We start from the raw sequence: 13,105 nt of genomic DNA on the forward strand, positions 1-13,105 counted from the left end.
GGAGTTGCAAATTTCTACCTAACCAATAGTGGTAAGCCTTTAATAGTATAGAAATTAGGCATTTTTTTATTATGAAATTTATTATATAAAATTTTTATATTTTTGTCCAAATTTTAATAAAAAAAAATTAAACAATAAATTTTGGCACTTGTTAAAATAATTTTGTTTATTAAACAAATGTATGGTACCTATATGAATGACAAGGTTTATTTATGGTACCAATTGGATATATTTTCTAACCTTGCTCAAAATCACCTTGCATAATTTAAAGAATATCATATCAAAAAGAATTTATTTTTTTATTCTCTTTATTCCACTTTATTATATACAATCTTTTGGTCAGCTTTATTACCTTTAGTTTATAAGATCCACTTTATTACCTTTAGTTTATATAGAAGAAAGAATTTACTGTGATCTTTAAGAAAATATTATATATTATTCTCCCAGTAATTTGAAATTAAAAAACATCATGCTCTCATTTTGCAAAATAAAGTAGAAACTTCAGTAATCGAACTCATTCCTTTAAGAAACTTCTCAATATGAGCCTGCTACTTGTTTCAGACACTTGTTTCAGCTGAAGCTATAAAAGAGCAAATCGTTTACAAGTGATCTCTGTGGTGTCGTGGCAGTCTCGACCATATTTGTTGAGTAAGATTGGTGATAATATTACGCAGAAGCTTTTGGTCTTTTACATGTCTATGTAATTGTGTTTTCCTCATATTCATCAAACTGGCCTCAATTATTCAACGATGTACATTGCAGGATGAGTAGAACAATGGTATCAGAATTACAGTAAACCTGCATGAGACCTGTGTTCAGTAAGAGGAGAGTGCTCTCACATGCATTCTCTTCTTCAAGTACATTTACTGTGTAGCTGTACAATTTGATGTATAATTAGTGGTTCCATTAGTCATGAATTTTTAACAAATTTCTTCTGCCACCTGCTATTACGTTGATATTGTATGTCTACTACCTTTTCGACTTGATGTAGATCAGTATATTATCCATGCTGGAGGAGAGACTGGGAGCTCTGATGAAGGCTCTAGCTTTCCTTGCTCTGCAGAATATCTATCTTTGAAAGTTATTCTACAATTTTGAAAGGTACATATGGCTTTCACCCTAAACTCAACCCTAAACCTCAGAATGTAACTCTCTTAGCTCTGAAATGTCTGCTAAGTGATGTGTTTCGTTTGGAGTCACAAGTAATCAACACGATTTGATCACGTTTTTTGAAGTTGTGATGTACACTGATATAGTTCAGGGAACTTGCAGAGAGGGACAGATCTTTCCATTTTTCTCTTAATGCACCAAAATCATTTCAGTGATTTCGTTGAAAATAGTTGAGAATAGTTACACATACATAAATTAGAGACAACAGATCCCATACATAGCTTGCTGAGACAAGACATTTTTCTAAATGTTAAGTCACCATTTAATAAAGTACATATACAATTGGAGATGCAGTTACAATGTTGAAGGTGGCAGGTTTTTTGATTCCTATAGTTTGACTCACTCTCTTTATCACTGTCGTACACTGAAGTTTGGATTCCGTCTAGATTTGTCGAGTATGTTCAAATTAATTGAGGATGTCTGGAACCTTCGTCATCACTGTGCACTCATCATTCATGTCAATTCAGGATTATATCTGATTACCTTTTGCTACAATTCATGAGTACTAAGTTTCTACAGATGCGACAAATGACTGCCTAATTAGACGTTTTACACGAACAAAAAACAAAACTCAAGGTTGAGAGAGGGTCGAGAGCCGCTGCTGGGTAGCGTACCCTTCCAATCCATCAACGCCTGGTCACATACATTTTCACGCCGCGCTGCATAGACAATGTGGCCATGGTGCGATACTTTACGGGGTGGCCCGGCGCCAATTCAAACTTGAAAAACCGGCACAAAAGTGCAGAAGCCATCTTCATTTGCAGGTATGCCGAGTCCTTCCCCAGGCAGATCCGAGGGCCAGCCTGATGAAGCAAACATCCACCGAAAATACAAGCGTTTAACTTCAATACACAACTACCATGAAGAGGTTGCGTTATGCAGACATGAATTAAGATTCTACATCAGTGTGTGAATCTGGGGAGCGAGAATTAAGTGAAGACCTGGAATGCACTGAATTTGAATGGCGACAAAGGGGTGAACACGCCGTCCTTGATCCAGCGCTCAGGCCGGAAATCTTCGGCATCCTCACCCCAAATGTCCTTCATCCGGCCCTGGGAATATGGAACGTACGTGATTAGCCCTCCTTTCTTCAACACTGTCCCGTCCGGAAGAACATCATCAGCTAATATCCCTTTTGGATCCTGCGTAAATGCCACACAAATTCGTTTCAAGCAAACCTAGTTTGCGTCGCAGCGATTTTCTTTAAGATATTGCAACTATTGTTTGATCATAGGAATGAATTTTAGCCACTTTTAAGGTGTATTGGCACCTGGGGTACAGCTGGGTAGAGCCGGATGGTCTCCGTGATGGCGGCATGAAGATATTGTAGCTTCAGGAGAACGTCATATGTCAGTTGGGTTGCATATTCTGACATCTCCTGGTTCAGAGATTGGCTCTTATTAACGTTTGCATCATCATCGAGAGCATGAAGCTCGTCATAAATCTTGTCGGCAACGCGAGGGTGGTTCCCCAACAGGTAAAAGAACCACGACAACGTTGCTGCCGTTGTATCTCTCCCTGTAATCACAGTTTGATTGCAATTTAAAGCCGTATCTCAAGGCTCAGAGACATTAAGTTATGTAAACAACAGATTCATCACTGCTAGACATAAATCTCGGCTCGGGACCAATTTGTGAGTTTGAGGCTGCACACAACGGACAATGCCTCTGATAATTGAGTCCTTCTTTAAAGTAAGGTGCTCACCCGCAATGATAAAATTGAGGATGATATCTCGTAGAGTCTTATCAGTGAAATTCTGCTCAGGGTCTTCTCCCAATAAGATGAAACGGGACAATAGATCGGCTTTCTGCACTTACAAGGATGATGTCTGCCAATTACATAGTAGTATTGCTATGGAATCCGATACCAGGTTAATTTGCAGACGTGTATGTTGGTCAATAAATTTTGAATAGATGAGAAACGAATGATGGGGCTTAGAAAAAAAAACCCTTACCTTGTTTTCGCCCTCGGTCGACTGCAGCTCCACACGGCGAGTCCGGATGACATTGTACGTGAAATCGTCTACCACCTTTACGCTGCGTGACAACACCGCCTCGTTGCCAATATTGAACAACTGCTTCAGACGCCAGAAGGGATCGAAAAACCGGTACGTCACTGCTTCATTCGCGTTGTCGAAATTCGACGCGAATGGTATTGCTGGTAACGAGGGAGACAGTGTTCCGATCTCCACGCCAAAACCGACTTTGCAGATGCCTTCCAGCGTCAATCGCATGAAAAGGTCCTGCAGGGGATGATCATGCACGACCTTCAAAACCATTCAAACCATGCAGTGGACAACCCTGCGGCGGCCATAGCCACAACACAACAAGATCCGATCAGCAACTGAAAGGACAAACAACCCACCTGCATGTCAACAGCATTATGCGTTTGGCTTGCTCCTACGACAATGTCCCCAACCTTGAGCGCGTTCTCCCGGAAGATCACAGTGCTGTAGTCGCGGAGAACCCGAGACGCGAATTCGAAGCTCGCTGTCTTCCTCTGCTGGCGCCACACCTCCCCGTCGGCATTGAAAATACCATCGCCGAGTAGGGTTTCCATGTTCTTATGGTAAAGGTCTCCCTGCATATGAGTGCCACACGATCGCGTGTCAAACTCCGTTTCTAGCACCCATTGATTGAGTCCGTTCATCAATATACATCAAGCTAGGCGGATCCCCCAAGACGGCTCCTACCTTGGGGAAGTTTGCGAAGTTGGTCTTGAGGATGTACTCAATGTTCTTGGGATCGACAGTGTAAGTGTACATGGTCCCCGGAAACTTGACCCGAAAGGTTTTGATCCCTTTCTGAAAATATGACAAGACCCAGTCATGAAGGTCGTCGAAGTTTCGAATTGTCTCTACTGCCGCCCCAATGACGGGCCACTCTTTGGGCGCTAACCGGTGCCGCTGCTGCCAACGGAAAATCCACAACCATGACAATGTGGCTATGATCACAAACGTGACTGCAGATTCAGTACTGAAAGGAACGCTGATCAATGCCTCCATCCCTGTCACAAAATTGGGAAAATTCGCCAGTCCTCAGCACGCCGAAATAAACTAATGCGCTCAAATCTCGACAATGACATCGTCTCACAAGCAGATTTCAACATTTTCCGCTGCTCTCAAAAAAGTGTAATTCCACATGCTGAAAAATCAGACCATTTTTAGAGCAGCTTTCCAAAAAACATGAAACGCAAAAATCATGAGAACGTCCATGACTTCCAATGGTTCATAACAAGGATCTCTCGAGATCTACTCCAACGGGATACAACATCAACGAGCTTCCGTCGACCACTCATGAATTTGCTACGGTGACACACGACGACGACGACGAACTCTAGAAACACCGCGAGGAAATCATCGGCTCCACCATCACCGCGGCAACAGCCAGAACGCTATCACTCTGATTTCCCAACTCCTTTACAAAGGAACGGGACGCTCATCACCTATTCTGCATGAACGTCGCTTGTTCTGATCCTCCACAACGCTCCTCGGAAGTGCACGCTCCAAGATCTCACCCACCTTGTGGCAAATCGTCTCAAGGACGCACCCACGCACGCGCGCAGTCGGTAAGCGACCGAGAAGACCCAACTATATACACTCACAACAGGAGACAGCTTCCGTAGCTACAACTCACAGCCTGCCACATGCACCCGATCTCCGGACCTTGTCAAGCGCTACGCAGCACCAGTGCCCTTATCATGTGCATTGAAGACTACGCGCACACACATCCACACACACACATCTATATATATATATATATATGTGCGCACCTTGGTAGCTACGGCCACACTTGAACGGATGGTTTTCCACTGCGGGTGGCACTAAAAACGTTCCAGGTTCGCACCATGTGAGGGGCAATCCAGGAGAGAGCCAAAAGCATGTGATTGCGTGTGGTTACATGAAGGCGCTGGGGGAGTGGAAGGCGGCGAGCTGGTGAGGAATTAGTTCAGACTAGTGACCGGCGATGCGGTGCGAGAAGGCTGATAAGCTGCTGCTGCTTCACCCTCCTTCAGCTTCGTGGGCGTGGAGCTCACCCACCAGGCTCCTCCTCATCCACCAGCCCCTCTTCACCACCACCACCACCATCGCCCCCACTTCTTCACCTTCCTCCAACAAAAACCCGAATTCATCACCTTCCTCCTCCAACAAAAACCGGAATTCATCACCTTCCTCCATACAACTACACATCACCAAATACTCATCTTCTCTTTCTTGGTGTTGTTTACACAATGCCTGCTTGAACGACATCTTGTGGGCATGATTCTGATCCTCTGAACTGAGCTTTCCACACCCGTTTCACCGCTACCAGTCGTTCATACTATTTCTGGTTTCCTGTTGAGATTTTTATCATGTTTGATAATAATGTTAGTATCTCATGTGGTGTTTAATCTTTCGGTTTTTTTTTAGTGGCTGCAACTTGGGCGTGTCAGGACATATTCCTCGTCCTCTTATTTGTTTGACTCTTTATTTGTTTGTTGTGTGTTTTGTTTTTAGTATAATCTTCAATTATATCCTTACATTTTCATGCATAAGTACAAGGATTACAAATAGTCCAAACTTGTATGCTATTTTACGTTTATAGATCTACAACAAACATTTGTAATGATATGCAATTCACTATTTGCTTTATTCAACTGTTTTCTTTTTTTTCAATTTTTTTCACTATTTGCTTATATTGTTTGTTAATTAGGATATTGACTTCCCAAAGTAGAGGAGTGTGTAAGGGTCAAAAAGTGACTTTCACCATGTTTGTGTTTTTGAAACAAACAACGTGAGCTAAGGCTGGCCTCAACCCCATGGACAATGCTGGTGTGAGTGGTAAAGAGGCACCATAGTTGTCATAGAAGTTAGAGTTGTGCAAGGGCATGACTTTGTGGCCTAAATTGCTACTAAGTAATTTTCCACTACATCAAGCCACACCCAGAAGTAACTCAAATGCTTTGTACGGCAGATTTCAGCCTTGCCCCGCATAGTCTGGGTTTGGACTAAAGGAAGATTTTTCAGAGTTACCTAACAATTTTGCTTGGGCTTTTACTATTTGCTTTTATGTATGACATACAATTGACTCTGAATTGTACATGATGACTCAAATAAGGACTGTATAAATAATCTTAGAAGAACATAAAAAATAATTTTAAAGAATTTGTTATGATTCAAAAAAGAACTCTTAAAAAGATTTTAGAAGAATATAAAATACAATTATAAATCATAAGTAATGATTAAAATAAGGACTTTGTAAATGACTCTAAGAATATATAAAATATAACATAAATATTATAAACTATTCAATGAATATTAATTTATTAAAAGACAATAAAAGGCTATTAAAATCTTTTGAAGATTTAGAAAATATAAAATAATATATTTTGTGCAATTTTTTTAAAATGATATTTTTTAAAATTATAATAAATTAAAATTTAATTAAGAATAATATATTTTTTACATAAAATAATTTGTACAAAGTAACTTTTTTATTTTTTTATGATGTTAGTTTTGCTTTCAAAAATAAATCTTGTAAATTATTTTAGTATATCACTATTATTTATGTTTGTTAAAAAAATTAAGAAAAATCATAAATAATTTTAATATTAATTTCTTAAATCTTGATTAATAGATAGATAAGTGTAATTAATTTTAAAGATAATTTCAAATTTTGTATATTAAAAAAATCATATTTACTACTAAATTCAAATATGATATCTTTAGCCATCATTTCAAAGACATGCTCTTGTTTGTTAACTTCTATCCCATCCATTCTTTTTATAATTTGTAAAAAGTGAGCATTTTTTGAATATCTTTGTGAGATATTTATTTATATCAATATAAAAAGAAAAAAATATATATATATATCAAAATCTCAAATTTATTGAGTTTTTATTATGAAAAAGGTTTAAAACATTGGAATTGATTGAATATTTTGAAGTGTTTATTGAAGAACAAGCACTTTGAAGACACAACACTTAACATTAGCAAGGTTGCATACAAAGAGAGTATGGAATAAGATGTCTCTCACTTCCTATACCCATTACTTATAGATAGTGGTTGCTACCCTAAAAGACAACTTCCACTCTTTAACTTTTATACATATGGCCTTAGGATCCTTTTGGCATCTCACGAGCCTCGAGGGTATCCTATGACACATACTAATGACTCATACTTAGTCTTTGGATATTTCCTTGTTAATACTTTATCCTTTTGACTTTGACTCTTACTCCATGACTTCGTCCTATATCTATTAGATGCCCTTCTTATATACCAAGAGTCAAACCTTTGACCACTAGCAACTTACTTTAGTTAATATCTTCTATAAGGTAACTTATTCTACTTTTACTTTAACACTCTCACTTTGTTATTGGTCAAATAGCTTTTAATCCTAATATCTTTGTCAACATGTGGTGTCTATCTTTTACTAATGCCTTTGTCAACAAATCAGCAAGCATTTCCTCCATTGCATAATACTTCATATCAATCACTCCCATTTCAATCTTCTCTCTTATAAAGTGATGTTGAATATCAATGTGCTTAGTCCTTGAATGATGCTTTGGATTCTTTGCAAATACAAGACATCCTTAATTGTCACACTTCATTGGAGTTGCTTCCATTTGTACATCTCCAATGTCCTCCAAAAGTTGTCTCAACCATATTGCCTCCATTGCACCATGGCTTGCTACCATGTACTCCGCCTCCATTGTTGACCTTGCAATGGTTGGTTGTCTCTTGCAATTCCATGAAATTAGTCCCACTCCAACAAAAAACACATAGCCCATTGTTGACCTTCTATCATTTGCATCTGCAGCCCAATCCGCATTATAATAACCATGCAAACTAATGTTATTACCTCCAAGGCATAATTTGAAGTTCAAAGTACTTTTTAAGTACCTCATGATCCTTTTGATGGTTGTCCAATAGATTGGTCCAACCTTTGACATGTATTGGCTCACAATACTCACCGCATATGCAAGATCTACCCTTGTGTCAACCATTGCATATATAAGTGAGTCCACTGTTGTCTTCTATGGAACACCTTGCATTTGACCTTCAACTTCAGCAAACTCTTCATCCGTGAGCTTCATCAACTTCAAGTTTGCCTCCAATGGTGTTCCAATTGGCTTATACTCGTCCATGTTGAATCGTTTTAATACTTCTTCAATGTATTTACTTTGACTCATTGTAATGGTCTTCTTAGTATGATCTCTTACAAACTCCACTCATAAACAATAGTGAACATCTCTCAAATCACTCATTTTATACTTCTTTTCTAACTTTGCCTTCAACCAATCCATCATCTTCAATGTATTGGTTATGATGAACAAATCATCAACACAGAGGATGACAATCAATATGAACATATTTGATTACATCACATATAAGGAATGATCAGCCTCACTCTTTACAAATCCTTCATTCACAAAGAATGTATCAATACGTTGGTACCATACCCTTGGTGATTGCTTTAGCCCATACAAAGATTTCTTCAACTTACAAATAAGGTGTTATTTATCTTCTTCAATAAATCCTTGAGGTTGCTCCATGTAGATGTCTTTTTCCAAACTTCCATTCAAGAAAGCCGTCTTCACATCCATTTGATGCATCTCCAAGTTCCATGCTACCTTAATTGCCACAAAGGTTCTAATGGTGGTAAATTTGGCCATGGGAGCAAATGTCTCATTGAAATTCACACTAGCAACTTGTGAGTAGCCTTTAGCAACCAATCTAGACTTGTATCTCATAATATTATCCATTGCATTCTTTTTGGTTCTAAACACCCACTTACAACCAATTAAAGATCGATTTTCTGGAAGTTGAATCAATTTCCATGTTCCATTGTCCATGAGTGATTTGTACTCTTCTTCCATAGCATTCTCCCACTTCAATGCATCCGTGGACTTCATTGTATCACATACACTCAATGGATCAACAAGAAGTGCAACATTGGTATATTCTTCACTTATTTGAGGAAAGATGTGATTCTTCTACCATTTACCAGGTATTTTTTTTTCTCTGAAAAAATATCTCCTTTCATTTGAAGAAGACCCTTCTTCTTGCATTCCATCCTTCTTCTTCCTCAATGCTTGTCTTTTCTCACTCAAAGATTGATATTCTTCATCATCATCATCACCTTCAATATCTTCATTGTCTTCATTGTTAGTTCTAGCAATTGAAGTCACACTATGATTTACCTTCTTTGGCACTTGATCTTAACTTCTATTTCTTCCATCCTCATTGTCATCATCATCTTCTTCTTCTCTTTTCTTTGCTGAACTTGAAGATGTGTCCACAAACACACCTTCACTCCCACTTGGACACTCTTCCAAGTGCTCAAAGGTACTCTTATGATCCAAAAACTCTACATCACGACTTTTGATGATCTTCTTGGTTTCTAAATACATTAGCCTATATGCTTGGGTACCTTCACAATATCTAACAAATACACATTTTGTACCTTTTGCGTCAAGTTTGGACCTCATACAATCTGGTATCTTTGCATAAGCAATGCATCCAAAAATCCTCATGTGTGAAACACAAGGTTTATTCCCACTCCAAGCTTCTTGTGGAGTCATTGATGTAAGTGTACTTGTAGGGCACTTATTCCTTGTGTACACCGCATTTACCATAGCTTGCGTCCAACAATCATGCCCAAAGTTTTGTGTATAAAGCATACTCCTTGCCATCTCCTCAATGGTCCGATTTGCTCTTTCAGCAACTCCATTTTATTGTGGAGTTTAAGAAGTAGAGGTTTGTCTTACAATACCTTGAATCTTTATGAATTCATCAAAATACTTTGACATGTATTCACCTCCATTGTCCATTCTCAACACTTTGATCTTGCACTCACATTGTTTTTCTACAAGAGCCTTAAATTCCTTAAACCTTGAGAAACATTCACTTTTAGTTTTAATGATGTAAATCCACACTTTTCTTAAAAAGTCATCTAGGAATGTGACAAAGTACCTTGCTCTTCCAATTGATGGTGTCTTCATCGGTCCACAAACATCGAAGTGCACAATCTCCAATAATTTTGTTGCATATGTTGCAACTCGACTTCGAAATGAAGCCTTTTGTTGTTTGCCTTGTATACATCCTTCACAAGCAAGTGTCATGGCATTGTGACTGAATTGACCAAGATCCAAGCCACTCACCTTGGATTGGAGATCCTTCATGTATTTGGCATTCAAATGACCAAGTCGTTGATGCCAAATGCCAAACTTGTCTTGATCTTGTGAAAAATCAGTAAATATCGCCATTTCAACTCCATTCACCTTTTTACAATTGATGAAGTAGAGATTTCCATCTCTAAGGCCTTTGGCAACATGTTGGCCATCCAATGTCTTAACAAAACATCCATTCATATCAAATTGAACATTATAACCATGTGATACAAGTTTACTTAGCAAAAAGAGGTTCTTCTTCATTTTTGGAACATGTAAAACTTCCTTCAATGTCATCTTCTTGATTTGGTCCTTCACAACAATCTCCACCACAATGGAGCCAATTCCAATGGCTTGCACCATGCCATTGTCTCTCAACCACATTTTTGTTGCTGAAATTTTTTCATAAGTGTGAAATGAACACTTGTATAGTATCATGTGCTTAGTAGCATCTGAATCTATAATCCACTTCGAAATAGCAGCCATGGAGGCTCCTTTCCTTGCCATGAAAGCATACTCATCTCTACCAAAACTATCACTAACATTGTTTGCATTCTCTCTATCTCCTTTCTTGGCCTTGTAGCAATTTCTAACAAAATGACCTAGTTTTTTATAAATATAGCAATTCTTCATATTATTTTTTGAATTATCACATTGATGAGAATAGCTACTTTTGCCTTGTCTTGAAAATAGAACTGAATCATCACTTGCAAGCTTCTTTTCTTTCTGCTTAGTCACTTCATAGGCAAGTCTTGATGTGACATAGTTCATGGTAAGCTCCTTCATGTTGATGGACTCTAATGCCATAATGAGGTAGTTATAGGATTCGGGAAGGCTGATGAGCAATGTCAACACAATGTCCTTATCATCAACTAGTTTGTCAACAACTGCTAATTGGTTAGCAAGTGCTTTTACCTTGTTAACATAAGCCATGAGGTCATCTCTTTCTTCCATCTTTACTGTCAAGAACTTCCTCCTTGTCCAAAGGATATTGGCAAGGTTTCTACTCTCATAGATGTTGTAAAGAGTCTTCTATGCTTTTGTTGGTCCATTGCAAGCTATAACATGTGAAAAGTTGGCATCATCAAGGTTTATTGCAATCATCTCAAAAGCCTTCCTTTCACGATGTTTGTATTCCTTCTTCATCTTGATATCAACATTGTCACTTGGAGGGTCTTCACTTTCATCAATAATATCCCAAAGGTCCAATGAAGCCAACAAAAATTTCATTTTCTTCTTCCAATGGTAAAAGTTGTAACCTCTAAACTTTTCAATTACTCTCAAGCTCTCACCTTCACTTGAAGCCATGTCTAGGAAAAAGATGTGTGAAAAAAAATCAAGAAAAGAGAAGATAGAACTCTCAAAATCAACAAGAAGGTGTTGCTGTCTTAGAAAACCAAAATGTCCTCTTTGTAATTATACAAGTGATTTCACTCTTGTATCACTCTCAACTTCACATATAAGACTTCTCACAAGTCTTATATTCTATCTTAACCTCTTGTATAAGCTTTGCCACTCTTCAATCACCCCTCTAACTACACAAAATACTTCTTATAATAATAAGAGAATCTCTTATGAAGTTAAGTATATGAAAGCACAAAGTTAGAGCACCAATAATGAAAGTCATCAAAGAAATATAATACTCAAGTTCTAAAACATCATTAAATGGAGTCTAATAATAATCAAGACTATCAATGCACTTAACAATAAGTAAGAGCAAAAACTACATCAACAACTAGATGCATAAGAAGGGTTAGAAGAAAGCAAACTCAAACTTTAGCAATAACCACAAGATCTATTCCTCATAACAAGAAAGACTTCAAAGTACTTCAAAACTCACAAGTAAAGGTGAGTGGGCCCATAACCTATTGAAGATCAAGCACTTTGAAGATACAATACTTAGCATTAGCAAGGTTGCATACAAAGAGAGTATGGAATAAGATGTCTCTCACTTCCTATACCCATTACTTATAGATAGTGGTTGTTGCCCTAAAAGACAACTTCTACTCTTTGACTTTTACACACATGGCCCTAGGATCCTTTTGGCATCTCATGAGCCTCGAGGGTATCCTATGACATATACTAACGACTCTTACTTAGTTTTTGGATATTTCCTTGTTAATACTTTATCCTTTTGACTTTGACTCTTGCTCCATAACTTCGTCCTATATCTATTGGATGTCCTTATCATATACCAAGAGTCAAATCTTTGATCACTAGCAACTTACTTAAGTTGATATCTTCTATAAAGTAACTTATTCTATTTTTACTTTAACAATGTTTGAAGTGTTTTTTAAATTAATTAATATGTGTTAGTATATATATATGTGAATATATGTGTATATACACATATATTGCAAACATGACATTTGAATAACTTAGCATCCACTTTCTGTATTGGTTACATTCATACCACAAGATTGTATTTGCATAAAATCAACTAAATGATGTTAAAATTCAAAAACAAAAATAAAAATAAAAAATAACCAACAATTTTTTAAGAGCATTCACCTAAAAAGGAACAAATCAATTCATTTTCAAAAATATTCTTCAAAAGACTAATCATTTTAATATTTATCTCTTTTGGATTCATATTTAAATAACAACCTTGCACAATAGCTTTGAACAAGTATCATTTTTACTAGTGAAATCATAAATATTCAGAATAATTTGTTTACTTTCTGTACCAAAAGATAATAATTTTTAAATTTATTCTGCATCTGTTATACGAAGACTGGAAAATTGGGTTTATATTTGTACGTGTGTATAATTTAACAAAATTTCA

General features: G+C 37.4%; 1 protein-coding gene across 2 annotated transcripts; it reads right to left on the reverse strand.

Moving 5' to 3' along the window:
- Positions 1-1,408: 1,408 nt before the first annotated feature.
- Positions 1,409-5,390, reverse strand: LOC112291140 (cytochrome P450 704B1). Of its 2 annotated transcripts, none has more exons than XM_024538189.3 (8): positions 4,615-5,390; positions 3,863-4,176; positions 3,535-3,750; positions 3,125-3,412; positions 2,875-2,977; positions 2,441-2,688; positions 2,112-2,312; positions 1,409-1,973 (listed from the first exon to the last, which is right to left on the reverse strand). In XM_024538189.3, exons 2-8 carry the CDS (start codon positions 4,172-4,174, stop codon positions 1,797-1,799), a joined length of 1,545 nt encoding a protein of 514 aa, XP_024393957.1. In that variant the 5' UTR covers positions 4,175-4,176; positions 4,615-5,390; the 3' UTR covers positions 1,409-1,796. The 2 variants fall into 2 exon arrangements, with proteins under 2 accessions (XP_024393957.1, XP_024393958.1); XM_024538190.3 differs by having other exon boundaries at positions 4,942-5,382.
- Positions 5,391-13,105: the final 7,715 nt, after the last annotated feature.

This window comes from Physcomitrium patens, chromosome 14, assembly GCF_059467195.1.
Source record: "Physcomitrium patens ecotype Gransden chromosome 14, ASM5946719v1, whole genome shotgun sequence".
In the NCBI taxonomy this organism is placed as follows: domain Eukaryota; kingdom Viridiplantae; phylum Streptophyta; class Bryopsida; order Funariales; family Funariaceae; genus Physcomitrium; species Physcomitrium patens.